Source organism: Olea europaea, chromosome 7 (genome assembly GCF_002742605.1).
Source record: "Olea europaea var. sylvestris chromosome 7, O_europaea_v1, whole genome shotgun sequence".
NCBI lineage: Eukaryota > Viridiplantae > Streptophyta > Magnoliopsida > Lamiales > Oleaceae > Olea > Olea europaea.
This window is the reverse complement of record NC_036243.1, coordinates 4,474,438-4,500,419: the sequence shown is the minus strand read 5'-3', so window position 1 is coordinate 4,500,419 and position 25,982 is coordinate 4,474,438. Positions and strand designations below refer to the sequence as shown.

At 34.4% G+C, this 25,982-nt stretch overlaps 2 protein-coding genes and 1 pseudogene across 2 annotated transcripts; all 3 read left to right on the top strand.

Annotated features, from left to right (window-relative positions):
- Nucleotides 1-5,312: 5,312 nt before the first annotated feature.
- On the top strand, nucleotides 5,313-10,989 carry LOC111396732 (ABC transporter G family member 25). The gene is made up of 3 exons (XM_023023217.1): nucleotides 5,313-5,588; nucleotides 5,750-6,602; nucleotides 9,679-10,989. Exons 1-3 carry the CDS (start codon nucleotides 5,490-5,492, stop codon nucleotides 10,665-10,667), a joined length of 1,941 nt encoding a protein of 646 aa, XP_022878985.1. The 5' UTR covers nucleotides 5,313-5,489; the 3' UTR covers nucleotides 10,668-10,989.
- A 949-nt stretch (nucleotides 10,990-11,938) lies between these two features.
- LOC111396733 (subtilisin-like protease SBT3.17) lies at nucleotides 11,939-17,198 on the top strand. The gene is made up of 3 exons (XM_023023218.1): nucleotides 11,939-12,182; nucleotides 12,723-12,820; nucleotides 16,944-17,198. Exons 1-3 carry the CDS (start codon nucleotides 12,067-12,069, stop codon nucleotides 17,018-17,020), a joined length of 291 nt encoding a protein of 96 aa, XP_022878986.1. The 5' UTR covers nucleotides 11,939-12,066; the 3' UTR covers nucleotides 17,021-17,198.
- A 669-nt stretch (nucleotides 17,199-17,867) lies between these two features.
- The window catches only part of LOC111397789, a 27,990-nt pseudogene continuing 19,875 nt past the window's right edge, over nucleotides 17,868-25,982 (top strand).

Here is a 25,982-nt window from a genome sequence, read left to right as displayed (position 1 = left end):
TCGATTTCAAGCAATCCCAGAAAATATATATAATTTTATTATTTAATTTCAAATTGTTGTATAAAGAGAATAAATGCAAAAAGAAAAAAAAAAGACGACATACAACAATGATCAAAAAATGTTGCGAAAAGTAAGGGTATAATTTTATTTATTTTTTTTTTTTTTATATAAATAAGTAGGAAACGGTAACGGGCAACGAATGTTTTGAAAACATCAACGACAACGAGTAAAGAATGTTGTGAAAACATCAATTGCAACAGGCAAAAAATGTTGCTAAAACATCAACGGCAGCGAGTAATGAACGTTGCTAATACATCAATAGCAATACACAGTGAACTTTGCTAAAACTTTAATGACAACGTGTAATGAACGTTGTCGTATTCCTGAAATTAATTAGGACAAAAATTACAAATGTTACCATATAAAATAAAAGGCTAGGGAAAGTGGCAATGGAATAATTCTATCATCATAAGCATCTCTACATTTTGAGAATTTTTATTTGCCGAGATGTTAACAAGAAAACAACCCTTTCATCGGCCTTAATATTTTTTTATTTTTTTTATTTTTTTATTTTAATGAGATTTGCAGCGGCGTCAAGCTCTTAGTGCTTTTGTTACGTTGGTTCCACTTACACTTTTAAGGCCTTTTTGTTTGACATTTGCCTTAACAAATTTTGGATAAGTTACAACTGTCTTAGCCAATTTTTAAGATTCATTGCCTCTTTGTGTTGCTAACCTTGCAAGTTGTCAAGGCTCATTGCCTTATACCGGGCAAGCTCTTATTCTTGATCTGATGAGGTACATTTCGCGATTTATCTTCCTCACGATATTCCAAGAGTCGAGTGGTGGGAATCCTCAAGGTTGGGGTTCAACCTATTATGTAGGGGAGGCGCTCATTGACCAAACTCGTCATAGAGTCCATTTTTAGGGAACCTAGTAAATCCAACTCGTTGACCAATTAATTCAGTCTCCTTATCTTTATCTGCGCAATTATTTTATTTCAGTGATTTCCAAGGGTGACGTAAGAGTTAAACATGTATTATAGATTTTGGATTATTGATAAAAATTATATTCTATTCAGTCCCATATACCGTGGGCATATATTCTCTATTATCAGATGGACCAAGTCTAATTTTCTCCAAGTGGAATGGGAGGCTTAAAGTAGCTTAATGTGGGCACTTCAAGCTCAGCCAAACTAGAAAATAGATTTACATTATTTTGTTTCAAATTGATCACTATACTTTATAAATTATTTCGTTTAACTAACTCTGTTAGTCTTCCACCTGCGGTTTAGCAGAAAACTAACACGACTGATGTAGAAGGGAAGGAAACGAAGAAAAAAACGACAGCATCAACAAGTGACATGTCTTCTTCCAGAAGAAAAAAGAGTATATTCCGAGAACCCTTTTTAATTTTTCACACTTCTCCCAACCCGACACGATCATATTCATTATCCACTACAAGAGCTATGTATTTGTAGTGTATCTTGCTATATGTTTCTATATCTATAAATGATCAATTTTCAATGGAGGAATCGATGTTGGACTTGGTTCTATCGGTGCTTTCATTTCTTGTTTCCACTTTTATTTCATCTTTCTTATGTAAGAGATCGAAAAGAAATTATTTGGAGACACAATCAAACTCTTTATCAAAAGCAAGTTGGATGTACATCTCAAGCAATATTTATTTGAGTTTACTTTGAGAATTCCTTATCATATAAGTCCACTCTCATGTTCAAGTGATGTCTATTGAATTTTTTGAATCAAATATGTTGAATTTATTTATTTGGGAATGGGAGAGGGAGAGGGAGAGGGAGAGGGAGAGGGGGGATATTGTTTCCTTTATTACACATGCTTTTATTGGAAAAATATTATTTCCTTTATTACACATGCTTTTATTGGAAAAATATTATTTCCTTTATTCCAGGCCTTTTTATTGAAAAAAATATTGTTTCTTTTATTTTATATTTTTTTGATCTCGTTTCCATTTTTGTGATATTTTTAAGGTTTGGCATGTACTCTTTTCACAAGTTTTATATTACTCAAATAAAGAATAATTGTGCAGGCACGGTTATTGTATTTGCTTTCTCTATATTCAAAAATTGAATAAAAACTCCGTTTCCTTTGCTAATTAATGTTTTGCCTTTCATCTTATTATTTGTTTACGATCATATACTTCATATCGTATCATATATATCACCTCCAGTTATTATATTTCCCAATAAGTGGTATTAGACCTGATAAGTGTATTTTGTACACTTATTTATAACAGTAAATTGGAGTATTTGTTAGTGATTTAAATGAGTTATAACTTAATTATATGTTAATTATGTTTGTTAGTTGAACTTAATGCAAATTGGAGGAATTGAAAGAAAGGAATGAAAAAAGGAGCAAAAAGGAAAGAAATTCAAAGTTTGGGGATCAAAGTGTAAATATTCAATAGTTCATTCGGACAACAAAATGATGATTCAAGATCACATATGATTGATTGGATGCAATTTGGAGGGTCAAACGAGTGAAATAGAGTTAAAGTATTTCCACAAATCAATTATCAGTCGAAAAAGTTAGGTGCCGAATTTTTAGCCTCAACTTGAGATCCATTTTTGGGATTGCAACGTTCAAATTGGAAAATTGTACCTCTAGAATAATTATAGTTCTCTGAGTTAGCTTTTCGATACACTTTGAATCATCTTAATCTAATATCGAGAGAGAAAGTTATCATCAAAATACCAAAAGTTGTTCAGTGATGACACTGCGCAAATTGGTGCGCATAGAGGACAATTCTGGCACACGCGTAAGAAAAAATTTTGACCAGAGAGTCATTTGGATCAATAGCACATGTGCAGTGGTTATGCTTGTGTGCGTGCATGGGCTTTTCCGCTAATAAATCAGCAGTTTCCTTTTGTAATTCAAACTCTTTTGAAATTCAAATTGGACGCGATTTTGATATATTTTTCGACTCTTATACATACAGACTAAAGGTTACACACAAAGAAAATATCCTCTCTTGCCCTCTTCGTATACAATAGTATCATCAAATTCATCAAGAACAAATAGACCAATTCATTACTTTTAAGAGAGGAAATCAAGCTCCTAGTAAGAATTGAAGACCGATTACATTAAGAAATTGAAAAAATTCAACTTTGGACTTAATATCAACATCTTTGTATTCTTCATGATCTAGGTGATATTTTTTCATTATTCTTCTTGTAATTTATATATCAATTTATTAGGATAGATTTGCTTTGTATTGGATGAAGATGAACCCTGTTTGTTATTTATTTCTAATTCAAGACTTATAGTTTAGTTTGATTATCACATTTCTTGATTAATTTTGCATACCCATTAAATTATTTAATTGATTGGTCACAAATTAGAATATTAGTTGCTTGTTGTAATGTTGAGAGACTCACAAAAAATTTAGAACAGGGTAAAATTAACTATGTGCAATAGATGTTAGGAATAACATTTATCACGTGCAATCATATAGATAATCTAAAATTTAATACATTCTAATCATTCGAATTTAGATTAGGAATAAATTGGGATCGTGATTAGGATAGAATTAATTTGTCTTGAAATAAAAAGTTAAATACATTAGCTTTATCTATTGTCATGAATGCATGAACAGAATTAGATTACAAATCAAGAATTGAAATAGATAGTAATATGCGGATTCAAAATCCAATGCAATCATCCAAAATTTGACAAAAATTAAACTTTTATTGCTTTCTTATATTAATTAAGAATAATCATAACCTCTCTTTTGCTTTACATAATTCGAATTCTATACATAATTAGTAAACTTGAATTGAACTTATTCTCTGTGGGACGATATTTTCAACTCACTAAATCTATTACTTATCGACGATTCCGTACACTTGTGGGTTTCGCAAGAACAAGAGCTATTGATTGTGATTTATTCGAGGGTTTCTGTTATTAATGGCAGCCATGAAGTATGAAACTCCGCTCTTGAATCGTAATATAAGATTCTTCTTGTAGCAAATGAAGATGCAAGTTGTGCTCGTGCAGTAGATTAAATGATGCGTTGTGGGGATTCGAAAAATGCCGACAACTTGGATGATGGAGGAGAAATAATGGACGTATTGAAAGTTGCTGTCATAGATTCATATTATCTCTTTAACAATATTTTTCAAGACGTTTTGAAGGAGAAAACAACAGCTGCATTGTGGTTGAAGTTGAAGCAATTGTGTATGACTAAAAATCTAACAAGCAAATTGCATCTGAAGCTGATATTGTATTCTCATCACAGGGTAGAAGGCAGATCTTTTGAAGATCATCTGGCTGTATTTATAGAGATTGTTACAGATTTGGAAACTTTAAAGGTAAAATATAATGAAGAAGATTTGGCTTTAACACTTTTGTGTTCGCCACCCGCTTCGTTTAGAGACATGGTCTTGTATAGTCATAATACTCTCACCATTGAATATGTGTATGATGCGTTATTTTCAAAAGAGAAGATGAATGATCTGATTGGATCTAAGGCCAGAGATGGAGAACGTCTCTTTATTCATGGTTTCCTTTAATAGTCACATTGAAGGAAAAATATTGTTTCCTTTTATTACATGTACTTTTATTGGAAAAATATTATTTCATTTATTCCACACGTTTTGATCGGGAAAAAATATCGTTTCCTTTATTCCATATTATTTTTTTATCTTGTTTTCATTTTTGTGGTATTTCTAGGGTTTGGCATGCACCCCTATAATACTAGACTATTTTCACAAGTTTTGTACTATTGAAATATAGAATAATTGTGTAGTCACAATTATTGTATTTGTTTTCTCCATATTCGTCAATTGAATAAAATACTCAATTCCTCTACTAATTAATCTTTTAACCTTTAGGATAATCAAGCACGAGACCTTCACTTCTAATAAAAATTGATGCAAAATGGTGCAGTCACTTTTTTTAAAATCAAGTTCAAAATCTATGTACAATAGTGTTTATTGAAATTCAAGCATCCCTTACTAACATGCCCACCTTCATATTCAAATGGTTCTCCAAGTCGATTAAGGATATTCCTCAATGAACTGCTAATTTGAACCTTGTCTCGACATTTCTTACAAAATAGGCTCGGCTCATGTTTCCATGTAGCATGTTTGACTCGTTAACCAAAAAGAGAGTCCATGCTTGACCTCGACTCTTATTGGATCAAGTCAATTTAAATTGAATCGTCCTGAATCGAACCGATCAGATGACATCCATTGCCATCATTGTTCCCATCTCACTTCACCACAAAGGAAGCACCAAAATTTACTAAAGGCAGACAGGATTATTTGGTTTTGTGGGTTTAATGCTATGTAGCACATGTACAGTGGCAGTTTCAGTTTGACGTGGCAACCATTGGGATCGACCTCAACATTGACTAGAATTTTGTTATTTACCAGCCCTCGATTAACTAATAAGTACTTTGTGGGCTGGCTGTTGTGGGATCCTTCTCTCTCTCTCTCTCTCGTTAAACCAAACAATGGCGGCGTCTGGTGATTCTGCAGCAGAAACTTCCGTTAATGGAGAATGCAATAACCTCCCTTCCATTATGTCTTCTCTTTATCCAATCACACTCAAGGTACATATATATCTATAATTGGATTATAGATATAATTCAGTAGAACAATCATGTATGTACTCGTGATAGGCTTGTCTCCTCACATTTTGTTGAAAAAGATCTGATAAAATGGTGGTATCAGTTTATAATTATTGATTTTGTTCTTTCTACTGTATATACAGTTTGTGGATGTTTGCTATAGAGTAAAGGTGGAAAGCAAAAAACCAAAAGGCAGAAGCATAAAGAGGATATTTTCCAGTGGGCCGGCTTCATCGTCCGATGTGGAAAATCCTGCGGAAATGATTCGGGAACGGACTATTTTGAATGGAATTACAGGTAAGGTGGTGCCGGGGCAAATTTTAGCCATCCTCGGTCCGTCCGGCAGCGGCAAATCGACACTCTTGAATGCTCTGGCAGGCCGGCTCCACCACGGCCACGGTCTCACCGGAACAATACTCTGTAACAACCAGAAATTCACAAAGCCAATTCTGGAGAAAACTGGTTTTGTACCCCAAGATGATGTTCTCTACCCACATTTAACAGTCCGAGAAACACTGATTTTCTGCTCACTTCTAAGACTGCCCAATTCGTTATCAAAGAAGAAAAAAATTTCTATAACCGAATCAGTGATTTCTGAACTGGGTTTAGCGAAATGTGAAAATACAGTGATAGGGAACAGCTTTTTACGTGGGATTTCTGGTGGTGAGAGAAAGAGGGTAAGTATAGGACACGAAATGCTGATAAACCCAAGTTTACTGATTCTCGACGAGCCAACATCAGGTCTGGACTCCACAGCGGCGTTCAGGCTGGTGGTTACGTTGGCAGCGCTGGCGAAAAAGGGGAAGACGGTGGTGACGTCGGTACACCAGCCATCGAGCCGAGTTTACCAGATGTTTGACTCGGTGCTAGTGTTGTCTGAGGGGAAATGCATATATTTTGGAAAGGGCAATGAGACCATGAGTTATTTTGAGTCTATCGGGTTTTCGCAATCTTTTGCCATGAATCCTGCTGAGTTCATGCTTGATCTCGCTAATGGTTAGTCATCCTGTCTATTTGTCTTTCGCATCCTAACACACGCATGTTGCAAGGATAATCAGTGGCGGAGCTAGGATTATTGAGCGGCCATTGTAAAATATACATACATTATTTATATATTAAATTTTTTTATATAAATCCTTAAACCCCGCCGCTCTATTATATTCCGCCACTGCATGCATTCTTTTATTTTCTATCTTATTTTAGTGCACATTTGGACTAGTGCCATACATTGAGTTAAACATTATAATATAAAATATTTTAATTTTATTTCTTAGTATTATCGAGTACTAGTACAATCAACCTTAATAAGCCTTACTAAACAAGATGATAATACTCTAGGGTTGAAGACTTGATGTGGTAATAGGTGACATAGTAACAATATCATTCATCATGTATGTTTAGAACCCCATGAATTCGCGTGCATATGATACAAGCTTGGAAGTTTGTACTACTTCACATATTGTGTTTTATGTGAGTGTCTATAAATATTCACGTCTCATCAATTTATTTAAGAAAAAATGAATAATGAAGGGTGTGCTGTAGACTATGAGACCATGGAGTGGAGGCTAATTAATAAGTGGTGTCCCGGGGCATAGCCCAATAGTGCAAATGACAGGAGTGGGGTTATCTCACGCCTTGTTGGCAGTCGCAGTGTGTGAGTTCGATTTCTGAGACATGAAATTGGACTTCTTATAGGCAATAGTGTACAGGTAGATTTTGTTCCCTGACCTGTTGGGGCATATCCTGCGATTTACCTCTCTCACGAAACTCTAAGGACGGGACGGTGAGGACCCTTAAGGTTGGGGTTCAACACTTTTTTTAGTAAGTGAGGGCAGCAGTGGGTAGCGACAAAGTCTTTATAGATTGACGAGATGGAAAGGTAGAATTTTAGTCTCCGGTTGGCAAATTTATATATGGTTTATAAATACGAAAACTGAGGAAAATAGTAGTGGATCCCACGTAAAGATAATTCACTACAAAATTGTTTCTCAGCTTTTAATTTTAAAGATTTTTTTTCTTTGCTTTTCACTTAATTTCCTCGTGGGCCGGCTCACAACATATTTTATGATCTCAACCTTCCAAAATTTATTATCAAGGTAATTTTTATTTTTCAATAAAATATTGTCCTTGATTTTAGTGATTTAAGGTCGTGAATTCTTAATTTGAAGAAAAATCCTCTTTTGAATACAAATTAGGTTGGAAACTAGGAATTGTAAGGCGACTAACAAGTCATATATAAGTATCTTGCGCTATTTTCCAACAGGGTCACTTCATGGGAAAGGGACCGAAGCACACCCCAATTCTAATAGGAAATTAAATTTATCTGTGAGAAGATTAAGATGGTCCCCATAATTTCAACCTATTTCTACCCACAACATCAAGATATTATAAAAAGTCATGCATGTAAAAGTCTCTTGAAAGGCATGTATACTTGCCAACTTTAATGTGAACTGAAAGACACGTGATAACCAACTTTGGTACGATGGAGATGCTAAAATTAATTGAGTTTTTTTTTCTTTTTTCTTTTTGTGTGTATATATGATGGTGAAAATGACAAGATGTTATGGTCCTCCTTGAGAATAGCATCTTAAGTATTGACATTTCAATTTTGCTCAATTTGATATCACGTCTATGCGCAATTCACGGGTCTAAATGTATTTATGAAATAAGTAACAATATGTTACTTGTGAATATTGATACATATACATATTGTATAAGAGCACTTGCTAATTGTGTGTCCGAAGAGAATAGAAGGTTGGATATATATAATTGAGGTGTATCATGAAAAGATTTGTATGACAAGTCAAAAACCTAATTTGATATATAAAATGTTTGGTGGAGAATATTTTTAAAGATTCTTTTATTTATTTGTTGAGTGCTGTAAATTTAATAAGATTATTGGACCAAACTAGAATAGAATTTGTTGTTGGGCATAATATGGTATGAGTTGTGCTACCTGCATAGGCGCCTTTGCACAAGGCCTGTATAGGTGCACACATGTGGAGTCCACCCCCATGTGATAGGCCTATGTAAAAGTGCTTGTGCAGGAAGGTTTTTTCATATGGTATTGTGGAAATATTTGCTTGCGTAGGATAGCATCTACCTAAAAGATAGTGATGGTATATCAACACTTATTCACTATTATAGATGTAAATATCCAAGCTGGCTATACAAACCCCTTTCTACTTACTTTAGTTAAAACACATATAATCCCATAGAAGTGCCGAAATACATTGGACAAACTAACACGTGAGAAGCATAGCCTGACCCAAAAGGGCCATGCTATGGTCCTGTCAGTCTATATAGCTGTGCCGTGGGCTTGACTATAGAGTCTCGAATTAAAGTGAGTTATGTATTTAAAAGTAACAATCAAAGTCAAAGTCTATATGCTTGGCATATGGCATTGGTTCTAAATAATTTTAGATGGATTAAAAGAAAGGGCCGTGCATTGTCAAACCTTAAATCGAGTTATGTTGGAAATGCGCACACATATCGAGGAAAGGGAGAAAATATTTATAGATACTGGCAAACTTCTACCTTCTTTGCATAAGCAATTTGGACCTAGGAATATGAATGCTATTAACTGTCCCCATGTCCGATATCGTGAGTTTTAACCAAATGTAGATAAGGATCCTGTTCAATAATGAAACTCTCTACTCTCAATTGGAAAAGGTAATAATTAGATAGCAAAATTAAGGTTATGGTATACATTACCTCCAAAAAATGAACATTGACGTTGAAAATATTTAAAGGAAGTGTCGATGGTGCCACAGTAGCCCTGAACCATTAGCAGCTGCATTATATACATTGGACTCTCACCTCACCACCAACAATTGTTGAATAATTGTCTTACTTTATAATTATATAGAGGAATAATTAATTGTCCTTTGTTATCCATAGAATAACGTGTATCTGAGAGAAAGTGATTTTCATAGACCCGAAAACCAACAGGGACGATACTTGCTCATCTTATATCGTCTTGGTTGAATCGCCTCATCAAGAAGTTTGACTGTAACTCCTTGTTAGATGAATATTTGTCTGGCATTTAATTAATTTTCCTTTTCAAATGCAGGGGTGTGCCTGGATGAGAAGGAGAAGCCTGATGTGAGGCAAACCCTTTTATCCTCGTACAATAGTTTATTGGCTCCAAAGGTGAAACGAGAATGCTTGGATGCCCCAATTGTGGCACCAAAAGGGATTATCAATGGGAATCTCACAATAAAATATTGCAGTAATTTTTCCATTTGGTTCAGTCAGTTCAGCATTCTTCTACAAAGAAATCTCAAGGAGAGAAAGCACGAAATGTTTAATTACTTGAGGGTTTTCCAAGTAATTGCAGCTTCATTATTGGCGGGCTTTATGTGGTGGCACTCAGATTATCACGATATTCAAGACAATCTTGGACTTCTATTCTTTATTTCAATCTTCTGGGGTGTTTTCCCATCTTCCAGCGCTGTTTTCGCCTTCCCTCAAGAACGCGCTATTTTCGTAAAGGAAAGGGCTTCGGGTATGTACACGCTTTCATCCTATTTCATGGCACGAATCACCGGGGATCTACCTATGGAGTTGGTCCTTCCAACCTTATTCCTCACCATAGTTTATTGGATGACTGGCTTAAAACCCGAACTTCCTCACTTTCTCTTGACACTAATGGTCGTGCTCAGTTACGTGCTTGCGTCACAAGGGCTTGGCCTCATGCTCGGGGCGTTGATCATGGATGCAAAGCAAGCTTCCACAGTTGTGACAGTTACAATGCTAGCATTTATTTTGACAGGAGGGTACTATGTGCATAAAGTTCCACACTTAATGTCATGGATTAAATACGTTTCAACGACATTTTATAGCTATAGACTTCTCATCCATGTCCAATACGGAGAAGGAAACAGAATTTCTTCATTGCTCAACTGCACCTCCAGTGATTACTATAGATCAAGCTGCAAATTTGTTGATGAAGACATAAGAATGCAAATTCATCCCCTGATCAGTGTTGGTGCATTGTTTATTATGTTTGTAGGGTATAGATTGTTGGCCTATTTTGCTCTAAGACACATCAGAGGTTAAAAGATGATGCTTCACAACAAAGAACACAAATTCAGTCTCGTTGATTCATGTGGATATTTAAATCGTTGGTCCGTCCCCATCGAAAGAAGATAACCTTACTATGTTAGAAGATCAATGGATTTGCTAGCTCCTAATTTTTAAACAAGATGTGATGTGATAGAAAATTAAAGGAATTGTCCAATTCCTATCTGTACCTGGGATAGTAGGGATATATGTTTAAATAATCTAAGGACAAATTATTATAAGAGGAGTGAGTACTGTTAAATGTTAATGTTTGTCATCACTTGCCTAATGCTTATACAAAATTTTTTAATAGATTAGATCATAGGTGCTGAGTTGACAAAATTTCATGACTGTTTAATTATTATTATTTATTATTATTTTTTTTTTGTCTAAAATGGTGTGAAATCTTGCCAACCCAGTATTCTCTAATCCCATCTGTTAAAACAGCCAATACAAATAGCATTTCTTTTCTTTCACTGATGATCCCTTGAAATAGATCTATATGACACCATTTTACATACTACCAGATGGGAAAATTCTATTATACACTACATCAGGTCTTGTAGTATACAATTCGGAAAAGAATTGAAGCAACTTTATTGAGATTAGTAATTTGAATTTCTCAATCATCTACATATCATTGTTTCTTGCTAGAACATGAATGGTACACAATGTTAGACAGAACTAGACAACATAAATGATAAGATTTTTGTTTCTTAATATTGTTTTGTCGAGTTCTATATACCATACTTGGTCTTATAGTTTTGCATGTTAATCTTTTCTCGCGGTGTGTTTTCGTTGTATGGATAGTTCTTTCAATGAATATTATTTGCTGGCTTGCAACTATTGACACCAAGCTTTCCCATATGGAGGGAGTATAGGCAGCCACTGGCGAGGTTCATGCAACTTATCTTATGAATTTGTGAAATTTCCACGAATGTATATGTTATTCTATTCTATGATTAATTGTTGGTCATAATAAGGTATGAATTGCAAGTTTAAGTTAACAACTGACACTGATGTAAATAATAGGATTGTACAAAAAATTGCAAAAAGAATCAAATCATTGTAATATGATTAAGCATGTCAAATTTGACAAAAATAATGTACTATTTATTTGAACGGTTCATTAAGGACAAATTTGCTTAATCAATAGAAGTTTAAAAATGTAAATGTCAGAATATAGAAGGCTGAAGAGAGAAATGCAGCTTGAGCTAAAGCTTGAGAACCTAGCATGCAAATTCCTCAGAAACAAAACAAGAATTTTCGATGAATTCTATGTTGTCATGTCAAAACCTCTGCATTTGGTATAAACCCAACAATCAGCATTACCCTATAATCGAAAAATCCCATCATTATACATAAAAAAGTATAAGGAATCAGGCAAACCCCAAAAATGGCTGCCGATTCGTCATCATCTGAAGCAAAAGTTCACATAGTCTACACCGAAAGACCCGAAGATGAAGAGCCAGAAGCCTACCATATCAAGACCCTCACCTCTGTTCTTGGCAGGTTCATCATTTATTTATTTATTTATTTCATTTCTTTATTCAAATTGAAAGTAATTAATTCTGGGAAATTATTTACATTGTTTGTGAAAATATGCACTTCAATCACTGATTGTCTTGCTTAATTGGAATTAGGGCTTAGTCCCCTCAACGTTTATCACTGACATTTGAGGTTAAAATCCTGTATGAAAACGATAATCAACATTTGCTTGAGATAAAGGTTGAATTTTTCACGTGAAACCCCAAACTTAGTAGGGTAAGAGAACCCAAAAAGCTTAAATTAGCAATTCAATTGTAAAGTTCAAACATGTAGTGGAATTTCAAGATTGGTACAATCAAACGAGTCACCATAAACCATATGAAAACAATAATCAACGTTTAAGGGCTTAGGCTAGTGGACATTTTGAGGTGGAACTCAATATTCAATATAGACTCAGTCTGTGCGGGCTGTTATGGAATTGATTGGAATGGAATTGACTGCATAGTACCATGAATTTATGGGTTTAATGGGGTTTGTTTGAATTTTGATGGGGTTTTCAAAAAGTGAGGATGCTGCTAAGGAGGCTCTGGTGTATAGTTACAAGCATGCTGCAAGTGGCTTCTCTGCTAAGTTGACCCCAGATCATGTCTCTCAGCTTTTGAGTAAGTTTTGCTTTTCTTTTTTATTTCAGTTTACTAACCTTGAAAAATTATGTTTTATTTGTTTCTGAGTTTTGATCTCTTTTTGGTTTCGATGCTGCATAATTTTGATGAATCAGACTTTAATGTTATGACCTTCGTGTTTTGAGTAGTATTTCAAAATGAAATGTAATACAGCGCCGACATGGAAGTTTTGAACCTTCTGGATCTTCCTCCATTTATATTTCTTGTTTTGTAAGTTTGATTATTTCTAGATTTTTCTCGTTGAAGCCAAATAGAATCTGGAGCATTCCAAGTAGGTAATATATATATATATTGCTATTTTGATTTCTCTAGAAGCCAAAGTCGCTTATGTCACAGACGTTAGAACACTATTTATACAAGGTTAGTACTCATTATATGCATGAGAGAATTGAGAATGGATTGGGGAGGTAAGTGAATGCTAGTAGCGGTAGAGTACTATATATATATATATATATTGCTATTTTGATTTCTCTAGAAGGAAAAGTCGCTTATGTCACCGACGTTAAATACTATATATACAAGGTTAGTACTCATTATATGCATGAGAGAATTGAGAGTGGATTGGGGAGATAAGTGAATGCTAGTAGCAGTAGAGTACTCATTGGGTGAGGATAGTCCAATTTTATAAATAAAATATAAGTGTGTGGTGTTATATAAAATATATTTTACACACACACACACACAAAAGTGGGTTGTCAATAAAAGAGAATTTCTTTGTGCTAAACTTTACAATTTGGTATTAGAGCAAGGCAGTTGAGGGAAGGTTTTTTTGAGCTTCTAGAGATTGTGATGATATCGAGACTGTGAAGCTTCAAAAAAGCTTGATTGGTAATGACGGGGTTATCCAAGTCACTGTGGGCAACCTACAAGTCGTAGGTGAAATTAAGAAGCTCAACAATAAAAAATACACCACATGGTCTCCAAGGGCAAGATTTATGGGACGTAGTTAGCTGTAGTTTTCTGTTTGGGGGAGTAAAAAGGGCAGAGATGGAATTGTTTCTTGGTTCCATAAATTGACATTGCACATGGATGTTGAAAAAGAGCATATTTTCATACACAACTGCATATGTTGTTTACTTGTATCACAATCTTAAGATTGTGGTTTGTAAAGAGATCTTGGTGACCTTTTGGTAGAATCTTTTGGCATTCAAGGAGTTGTATTTTAACTTGGTCTTATTTTTGGTTGCTTCCTATGATAGCATTTCCGATTCTTCAAGCCTAAAACCTTGTATCTTCTTTGCCTATTCCCAAATTAGGTCATCAGAAGTTTAATGTTTCATAGGGCACACTTGAAGCATGTTAAGCCCACTTTTTGGTGGGAATTAAAAATCATATTTTTAAGAATAAAGCTACTCTTACAAAGTAACTTTACAAAAGTGAAGATACCAAGTATGTTGGCAAAATGTAGGCCACTGATTTGAAATAATTTAAAAAATTGTTTTTAAAATGATTGGTGTGGATGTTATTTTGTAACCCAACTTTGTAAACTAGCTTTGTAAGTGTAGCATGACTCGATTTTTAATATATTTTGATAAAAGTTGATACAATGTGTGGGTGGAAAGTTGTGTCTTCCATAAAATGTGTGGTTAAAATTAGTTATTGAACATGAGCTAAATAATTCTTGAAAATTATGTTATTTGCATGGTTTTAAATTCCCAATTGAAGCTGCCTTAATGGGCAGCTGGGGGCTATTTCCAAAGTCAGTCAATCAGAATTTTAGTGTTTTGTGGGGGCACACTTGAGCCATGGTAAATAAGTCTGGAAAATATCAATTTTCCAGATTTTGTGGGGGCACAGTTGAAGCATGTTAAGTCACTGTTTGGTGGGAATTAAAAATCAGATTTTTAGTATATTTTGATAAAAATCGATAAAATGTATCGGTGAAAAGTTGTGTCTCCCATAAAATGTGTGGTTAAAATTAATTGTTGAATTTGATTAAAATTGGGATTTTATTTTGCAACGAACACGAGCTAAATAATTCTTGAAAATTATGTTATTTGCATGGTTTTAAAATCCCAATTGAAGCCGCCTTAATGGGCGGCGAGGGGGCTATTTCCAAAGTTGTTCAATTAGAATTTTAGTGTTTTGTGGGGGCACACTTGAGCCATAGTAAATAAGTCTAGAAAATTATGAAAAATCTAATACAGAAAACTGAGTCCCAAAATTTGAAGAGAAAAATACGAAATGTCAAATCTCAACATGCAATACAAATTATAGGTGAAGTTTCTACAAACAAAATTACAATGCAATGGTAAATAGGTCTGTCTATTTCATTGATCATCTTCTTATTGTAACTATTTCAAATAAAATTGAATATACATTTGAGTTATTTATGTACAAAATCAGATAATGTTGATTGCAAGAGATAATGTAACAAAATAATGAAAATGACGATCAAACACACTTTAATTTTATATTAATTCATAAGAAGTTAACATACAAATAAGAAGTATGCATACGAACGAAAAATTATTATATTCTAAGTACTTTCAACAAACATCGAAAAAGACTATTATCATGAGATTAAAGCAAAACAATAATAATAACAGTCTATATACTCTGTAGTATATGTTTTGAAGATAAGGAAGAAAGAAATAAACATGTAAGGCTATAACAATGGCAGAGAGATCATACCAATCTGTTAAATTGAAGCTTCGCTTGGTTCTCATTTTTTTCAAAATACATTTTTTCGTTTATTCTTTTAAATCACATATTCTTTAATAAAATAATATTATATGCAAACCCAATATTTTTCTTTTTTTAACCACATATTCTTCATCAAATCATTATTTCAAAATACATTTTTGCCAAAAACTGCATCAAATTGGCTCTAAATATTCAAAATTTTAATTCAAATGGAAATAATCTATTTTTGAATAATGCTATTTACAGTCGCTCACTACTGCAATTGTCCTACGTGACATGCATGTGGAGGTTAGTGATTTGATGCATAAGGTAATAAAAAATTACTACATTAATACATCGAGTCACCATCCACCATATGTATGTCATATAGGGCGACTATGTCAGTAAGCTACTGTAAATAGCGTTACTCTTTATTTCTTGTTAGGTTGAAAAAAATTATGATGGATGAGTGGAATTTGAAGAGACAAAGAGACCTTTTGCTTGGTTAAGTAAAGAAAAGAATGTTTGGAAAATAAAGTGTCAAATTAGTTATAGAGAAAGAATTGTTTGCGATATATATATGTAATAAATAAATGTAGATGATAAGTTTTATGTTATTTATATGTTTTTTAAAAGATTTTTGTATTTTTAATTTTTATTAGTTTATTGTGTTTTCATGTGATAATTCTATTTTAAAGAATTTTATAAATATAATTTTCGTTTTTCTTCAACAAACCAATTAACCTTATATAATTTGGGGCCCTCATCAAAGTGGGGCCTTAGTGGATCGCCTACCTCAAAAAAGTTGCTCATAATGAACATCTAGAGGTATTGTTTTCCCCTTGTATTTCTCATATACTCAGTCTGGGGATAGTCCACCGTCCCACCAACTAAAGTAATGGTTTCTATTTTGATAGTTATAGTTTTCTTTTATTTATTTGTACACTTTACGTTGTTCTATCATAAATTTTGAAATTATTTCTGATTTATAATGTGCTTGTATGTATGTTTATATATATATATATATTGGTTTACAGTGAGACCTTACAGGCGCCTTGTGAAGAAAAAACACCTTAGCAATTATGTCTTTTTAGACATTGGTTGTGTGTGGCTTTAGCATCCCCACTCCACCCTGTGACGTGTAGCATATTTATCTATCTCAAAATGCTAAATCCCGTTATTAAATATTTCAACAGATGCCAGTCTATAGCAACATTAAAGAAATGAGTCTACGTTAAGGAGATTGTATTTTCTGTTTTAAATAAGTACCTTGCATATGGACTTATAAGATCATTCTTTATGAAGCTCACGAAGTTTAATCGAGTTGTCGAAACATATTTTGCCAGAGGTGATTAACGTGCTTTGAGTTTAGCTCTTTATGCATAGAGTTCGTCGTACAAACTTGCTATGATTTCTTCCTAGGAATATCTTGCAGTTTTTGGTGCTTATGAATCACTATTAATGAATATTCTGGCAGAACAACCCGGTGTGCTTCAGGTCGTACCCAGCCAAACTCTCCAGCTGCATTCTGGACCCGGGAAGGCTCAAGTGTGAGAGATTATTGCTTTACGGATATTACTACCCTTCCCTTTCTGAACCATGTTGCTTTGCACTGTGTATGAGTATGTATGATGAAAGGTTAAACATCATTTGTATAATATTTGGATATTCAGAAACTGTAGTTTCATTGCAAAACTATTGTTTTTTTAAAGAAAAACAGCCTTCTCTCAAACACTATTAGTTGAACTAAAAGCACTTATAATTGAATTTCATTCTGTTATTAGAAATTTAATAAATAAATAAATATATGTGTGTGTATATATGGAAAAAACCAAGTAATATTTTGAAAATGAATATGCAAAATAAGGATGATAAAATACCCTGCTTCACCCCGCATCTACCATCCCGATTTGACTCTCCCTTTTGCCATCCCATATTCCCATTGCTTAAATGTTGACAATTCACCACAATTTCGAGTTGTCAAAATTTATTGAATATAATATATCATCTAAAAAATAAATAAATTATCTTGAGTTTCTCCAATTCGAATCTTTTTATCTTATTTAATACAAATACATATTTAAATTAAATTTGTATTTAATAATTAAAACAAATAAATAACTACACGAAATAATAAATAAGGATATTTTAATTTTGGATTATGCTACGTGTATACCTCCAGCGTATACAATGCTTTATGCCACCTCACATGAAAGGGATATGTGGGCATCCTCCATGTGAGAGGCGTGTCAACGTGTGTCCACGGAAAGTGTACATAGGCCCGGTTCTGGACTAAGGCCAACTAGGCAACCGTTTAGGGCCTCATAATTTAGGAGGGTTTCATATTAAAAAAATATTTGGCCCAAAATCCAACTGAAGACCCATCTGAAACCCGCCCAATTACTCAAAATAGCATGTGTTTACCGGCTAGAAAAGATGGTTTAGGACAGATACGCTGAACGACAGCAAAATCACAAGCTAGTGTTCACAACTGAAGCAGACTAGTAGAAGAAATTATAAATAATCGGTGGGAGCAAGGACTTTCCAATGGCCAGCTGCATATGCTTCCTTCTCTCTCTCTTTCTTTCCATCAGCTTGTGCCTCACAAACAAGCAAAACCCAATGTCCAACACTATTTGTTTGCTCATGGTAAGAAATTGAAAATCTGAGAAGAAAATGAAAGAAAAATAGGTAAAATCTTTATGCAAACTTTCTTTCTGGTTTCTTATTTGATTTTATGTTTCTGACTACTCGTATTTATTATGTGACATGAAGAAATTAATTTATAATGGTAGATACCCGAATAATTTTCATTGATTTCTGAATGTTATGTTAATTTGGTGTTATAAAATGTAGGGTTTTTGCATTACATTGTTGTATTTTATATTTTTTTTGTTTTTATTGTCTTTTCATTTAACTATTTATGCACTATTGTATATTGGTTCTTTTAAGAAAAAAAAATTCCCTTTGAAATAGTTGGAGTTGATAATCTTGAGTGATTTGCTAAAAGAAATGGGACGATTGAATAGAACTTCAAGAATATTGTAATCATTTTGAGCAAAATCCAGGAAAGAATTTCAAATTTTGGGTACATGGTAACGAGTAGCTGTAGAAATATGTGGCCTACATTCATTATGAGGACTAGCCAATTATTTGAGGAAGGCGAAGTAACTTTTTGAAAAAAATGCTCTGATTGTACGAGGCCAGGTGTTATAGCTATTTTTTACGCATTACTAGTTGGTCTTATTGAAATTTTGAGAAGGTTGTAACTTGAAATGCTGGAAAATGCTCGTGAAAAATGAAATTCATAGTTGATTTAGAGCATGGATTTGTGTTGGTTTACTTGGATTTGCTTTTGTTTACAAAATCGACGTGTAAGAAAAATTGAAGAAGAACCATTATGAATCTCCACACTATTCATATATTAAATCCACAAAGTAGTGATTACATAGTCATTAACTGCTTTGTCAAATATCCAACATCATGGAATTGGCTGTTTCTAATTCATTATCATGTAATGTAGTAAGGTTATTGTTCGATGTCCAGGACTAAATCACTGTACAGAAGCGCCTCTTGAACAAGAATAGCTACGGCTTTATATGTAAGTTTGAATATTTCTAATTTTGTAAAAATTATATTCAAGGGTCTCATAATAATTAATTGTCTAGAGCCTCAAAATTTTTTAGGGGCGATCCGAGTGTACACGCAACAAAATTCTTTAATTTTTATCTTATCTCGAAAATTCTTGATAGACCCTCCCGTTTACACCCCGATGTGTTTCCACCCCATGTGTAAAAATATTCCACTAAATCTAATGGTGGTGAATTTATTCAATATAATGATGAGAAATTACCACAAGCATAAGCAAAATGCACTTGGTCAAGCTCCACCAATGAATCAATTGTTAGTTACTTCTTACCAATTCATGGACAAACAACAACAGAACAGAGATTTTTTTTCTCAAACTTCAAATCTAGAAGGAAAAAAAAATGAACTTGTAGATAGAGAGAGAACAAAGAGCTGAGAGAGAGAGAGAGATCCCTTCTAACAACACTCATGAAGAAACATTCTTCAGGATCATCCTCAAAAATTGCATCATCAGTTCTTCCTTATCAAACTCCGAGACTTCGAGATCATTACAATTTGGGGAGAAAATTAGGCCAAGGCCAGTTTGAGACGACTTATCATTGCACAGAGAAGGCCACGGGCATTGAATATGCATGCAAATCGATCCCAAAACGCAAGCTTTTATGCAGGGAGGATTACAACGATGGTTGGAGGGAAATTCAAATAATGCACCATTTGTCAGAATATCCTCATGTTGTGAGGATCAAAGGGACTTGTGAAGACAATGTGTTTGTTCATTTGGTTACGGAATTATGTGCAGGTGGCGAGCTTTTCGATAGGATTGTTCAGAAGGGGCATTACAGAGAGAAAGAGGCGGCAAGCTTATGAAAACCATTGCTGGGTTGGTCGAGGCTTGTCATTCTCCTGGTGTAATGCATAGGGATCTCAAGTCGGAAAATTTCCTTTTCGATACTCCTGAAGAGGATTCGAAGCTTAAGGCTACAGATTTTGGGTTATCGGTTTTCTTCAAACCTGGTATGTTATTGGATTCTGTGTGATCAATTTTATTCACTTCTCAGTTCAACTATATTGGTTAAATGCATGGTTATGGAATTTACTTGTACACAAGAATTAGGGAGATAATCTGATGGAGAATTTGATGATAATGTTCCTCGCCAGGACAATATCTTTCTGATGTAGTTGGAAGTCCCTACTATGTCGCACCTGAAGTGTTGCATAAATTTTATGGCCATGAAAGTGATGTATATGTTGGTAAATTTAATTGGTAGTGTATGGAGTGGAATCGGGTTCTCATATACCGTATATGTGATTTAGACACCAGATTCACACTTACTGTATTTGGCAATTGCTTACCGTATTTGGCAGTTTAATTAACCGTATATGGCAGCTTACCGTATAAGTCAGGCAGCTCACCGTATTTGCACCTTACCGTATATGCTATCTGTCGTATTTGTAGAAAGCTCATTGAATATGGTAGTTCACTGTATTTGTAGGCAAAGCTCACTGTATTTGTACAAAATTTGCATAAAGTGTTTTTATTCATATACTAACTAAAATAACAAAAAAAATTTCACTTACAAATAGAAATACCGTATATATGAAATCTATTTTTTACACATATAACGAATTGAATAAAAAAACGTGTATTTTTTTCCTTTTAGAAATCTATTTCTAACATAAATTTAACAAACAATATATGAGATGTGTAAAGAGCTAAATAAATAAATCTACAAGAATAAAATAAAAACTAAATAAATAGCAGATAAATTTTCAACCTGAGGCCTGTGCGAACAAAGTTTCCTTAAAACAGATTCGCCCCTTCACCGTAAATGCTTAAGGTCTAGTCCGAGCATTTGTTTCCCAGGGTACAACGGCAAAACCAGCAGAATCTGAGCACTACAGAAACTACTATGACGAACCGATTTAGCGTCTGAACAGTATTACCACCACGACGACTTCACTGGACAGAAAGAAGAGGACGACAGAATCTGGGAATTTTCGTGCAGAGAGAATTTCGTGTGTTTTCCTGGTGAGATTTTTCATATGTTTTAATGCTCGAAATACATATTCAAAGAATGAAGCATTTCTTGATTCCAATATCGTGTTTTTGTGTATGTCTAGAATTTTAGAATCATACACAAGAAACCGATAAGCACTATTATTGTGTGTATAGCCACTGAAGATGCAATTTACCATATTTGGCCATATCCTTACCTTTTTTGGCGTTGGAACGACCACTTTAGCAAGACACCCCCACACTCATAAGTATTTATAGGAAGACTTTCTTCCTTTTCATAATTCATAAGGGGTTTTTTCTATTTTCTTTCGGGGGCACCTTATTTAAAAGGTAATTTCCTGATAACACAGTTTCCCCCCACATATTCTGAGGTAACTTAGAGCTTACTAGCGTTGCATTCATCATTTCCTTTAAAGTACGATTTTTTCGTTCAGCAACATCGTTTTGTTGTGGTGAATAAGGTGCGGTGGTTTCATTTATGATTCCGTGTTGTGCACAGAATTTCGCAAATGGTGATTCATACTCGCCACCTCGATCGCTTCTTAACACCTTAATTTTCTTATTAAGTTGAGTTTTAACTTCATTCTTATAGAGGACAAATTTTTCTATAACTTCATCTTTACTTTTTAGCAAATACACATAATAGTATTTGGTGTTATCGTCGACAAAAGTAATAAAATACTTGTTACCACCTCTTATTGTACAAGTTTTAAGTCACATACGTCACTGTGAATTAAATCAAGTGGTTCTGTGTTCCGTTCAATTGATTTAAACGATGTCCTTGTCAATTTTGTCTCAACACAAGTTTCAAACTTATGTTTTGAATCAATGTGGAACTCAGGTATGCAATTCAAGTTAACTAGTCTTCGTAAAGTATCATAGTTAACATGTTCTAGTCTACCATGCTACAAATTGGAAGACTCAAGCAAATAAGCAGAAGAGATTGATTTATTCATTTTTGGTTTAACAACCATTACATTGAGCTTGAATATACTGTCGGAAACATATCATTTTCCGACAAACATTCCATTTTTTGACAAAATAACTTTGTCTGACTCAAATATAATGCGAAAGCCATGCTCATTCAAAAGCGAATTGGACACTAGGTTCTTACGAATTTTCGGCACATATAACACATTGTTGAGAGTAAGCTCTTTTCCCGAGGTCATCTTCAGAACTACCTTTCCTTGACCTTTGATTTCAGAAATTGCTGAATCTCACATGAACAACTTCTCCCCATTCTCAATTGCTTCAAACGTTGCAAACAGCTCTTTATTAGAACACACATGTCTCATAGCACCGATGTCAATCCACCACTACTTAGGGTTTGAACCCACCATGTTCACTTCAGAAATAACAGCTGAGAGATTCAGCTTCGACACATCTTGTGCCATGTAATCAACCACATTTGCTTCTTTCTTCTTCTTTGGAAATCTGCACTCCGAAAACTTGTGGCCCACTTTGTCATAATTGAAGCATTTTCCTTGAAATTTCTTCTTAGAAATTCCGCATTTCGATCATTGCTTGGTCCTTTTGCCAATGAATGACCCAAACTTGTTTTTATAGGTCTTACTACTTTGACCATGCTCCACAACATTAGCTTTAGCAGCACCATGATTGAACCACTTCTTTTCAGAACTCTTGTTGTCTTCTTCAATTTGAAGTCTAACAATTAGTTCTTCGACGTTCATTTTCTTTCGCTTGTGCTTCAAATAATTCTTGAATTCTTTCCATGCGGGGGGTAATTTTTCAATAATTGCAGCCACTTGAAAAGTTTCACTCAAAATGATCCCTTCGACATGAATTTCGTGAAGAATCACTTGGAATTCTCGCACTTAATTGATAACTGTTTTGGAGTCTATCATTTTATAATCTAGGAATCTGCCGACAATGAACTTTTTAGCCCCGGTATCCTCAATTTTATATTTTCTGTCCAAAGACTCCCACAGTTCTTTAGCAGTTTTCATAGTACTATACACATTGTATAGCGTGTCTGCTAAGCTGTTCATAATATAGCTTCGACACAGAAAATTCCAGTGGTTCCAAGCATCGAGTGCACTGCTTGCTTGAACATCTCCTTCACCTTCATTGAGTTTTGGAGCAGTCTTAGTCAAGAATCTCGTAAGATTCAAAGTAGTCAGATAAAATAGCATTTTCTGCTATCACCTTTTGAAATTCACGCCATTGAATTTCTCTGATTTTTCTCCATGATTAATCGGAACATTAATGGTATGGCCAGTTGTTGGAGCCACAGTTTGACTTACAACATAACTTGGCAATCTAGCCACAGTCTGAGCCACAACAGAGATTGGCCCTTGAGCCACAGTTGAGCCCATGCTTGATTTCCAGTAGGGACAATTTGGGTCACATTCATGTTTGTCGATTCATTTGCCATTTTTGAAAATCAAACAAAAAAAAATTAGTTTCTAAAATTAACAATATAAGAAACCAATTTTTCCTTTAGGAATCTGTTTTAAGTTTGTTGGTAAATTTAATTGGTAGTATATGGAGTGGAATCAGGTTCAAATATACCGTATATGTGATTTAAACACCGGATTCACGCTTACCGTATTTAGTAATTCAATTCACCGTATATGACAGCTTATCGTATATGCCAGACAGCTCACCGTATTTGGCAGCTTATCGTATATGCCAGGCAGCTTACCGCATTTGCACCTTACCGTATATACTACCTACCGTATTTGCAGAAAGCTCACCGTATATGACAGTTCACTGTATTGCAGGTGAAACTCACCGTATTTGCACAAAATTTACATTAAGTGTTTTTATTCATACACTAACTAAAATAACACAAATTTTTTTACTTACAAATAGAATTACCGTATATGTGAAATCAATTTTTCACACATATAATGAATTGAAAAAAAAAACGTGTATTTATTTTATTTTTTTCCTTTTAGAAATCTATTTCTAACATAAATTTAACAAATAATATATGAGACATGTAAATTGTTAAATAAATAAATCTGCAAGAATAAAATACAAGCTAAATAAATAGCAAATAAATTTTCAACTCGAGGCCTGTGAGAACACAGTTTCCTTAAAACAGATTCGTCCCCTCATCATAAGTGCTTGAGGTCTAGTCCGAGCTTCTGTTTCTCAGGATACAACGACAAAATTAGTAGAATCTGAGTACTATAGAAACTACTCCGACGAACCGATTTAGCGTCTGAACAGTATCACCACCACAACAACTTCACTGGACAGAAAGAAAACGATGATAGAATCTGGGAATTTTCGTGTAGATTTATTGCTGGAAAACTTGAGATTTAATATAGCATAAATCTGCCATTAATGTGGTTCTTGCTTTCATATTTTTCCTATATGGGACTACAATTTTTCCATATAACCATCTTCCAATGGTCATCTTTGAACTCCAATTTCTCATTCATCCATTCATCAATTTTGACAAATAAATACATGGTTTCGATGCTCTCACGGAGGAGAACAAGGATCAACTTCAATCTTCCAAATTGGACCAACGGGTCCCGCCTAAAAAATTGCCAAAAGTGAGTCATTTACTCTTTTTTTCCAACAGTATGTAGCGCTGGCCTTATCTTCTACATATTATTATGTGGGGTTCCGCCATTTTGGGCAAGTGAGCTTTTGGATTCACCTTCTTCATGTAACCAACAACTAGTTTCGTCTTTTAGTTTTCCATTGTTTGTCTCTTTTCCTTCAAAATTACGATTTGCTGAGACAAATAATGGTATCTTCAGACAGATTCTGAAAGGAAAAATAAATTTTGAATCTAAACCATGGCCAAACATTTCGGCAAGTGCAAAAGACCTTATTGGGAAGTCGCTCAATAGAGACCCTAAAAGACGAATATTTGCTCATGAAGTCCTATTGTAAGTAATATAATTTTGCTTCTCTTGTGAACTACGTCCGTTGCGGTTTTATTAAGTATTATTCGACAAATGAACGACATTTTTGCTTTTGTGATGGGTCATCCTTGGATTGTGGACGATACAGTTGCCCCGGACAAACCTTTTGGATCTGCAGTTCTTTCATGACTAAAGCAGTTCTGCGCCATGAACAAACTTAAAAAAGATGGCATTGCGCGTATGTTCCCATTTGACGTCTTTCCTAATTTACTTACATCGTATTGGCTGACGAAGTTATGCAATTTCCAGAATTATGTGTCTTTGATGATTATTCTTCATTCTTACTGATGCAAACTTAACATTTTGATCTGTTAACTAGATGCTTAACTAGTACTCAATTTGAACCTAAGTTTCAGGATCTTCAGTCTCTGATAATGCATTTTTTCGAGAAACTATCTCATGCAGGTCATAGCAGAAAGACAGAAGAAGAAATCGGTGGATTGAGACATTTGTTCAAAATGATTGATACAGATCATAGAGGGACAATAATGTTCGAGGAACTTAAATAAGGTCTGAAAAGAGTCGGCTCTGAATTAATGGAATCAGAAATCTTGTCACTAATGAACGCGGTATACCTAGTATCACTATCCTAGTCGTTTTCCCAGAATGATCAGGCACCATTCAGATGGCGAGTTTTCTTGCAGGCTGACATTGATACAGTGGGAGCATTGGCTATGGTGAATTTCTTGATGCAACCTTACATATGAATAAGATGGAAAGGGAGGAAAATTTGCTCGCTGCATTCGCTTTCTTCGACAAGGATGGAAAGGGTTATATCACCATTGATGAAAATTTTACAAGGTTTATCTTGGTGAGTTTCTGGACTTTGAAATTAACAAACAAACATAAAAATATAACCCACAAATATGTTGTTCTTGTTAGTCAACCATCATAGCCACCTTCCCCTCCATAGCACTTTTGGGCTCACAAACTTGACATGGTCATTAGAGTGCCACATCAAAATCAAATACACTAGTCAAGCTTAGGATAACATGGGGATTGC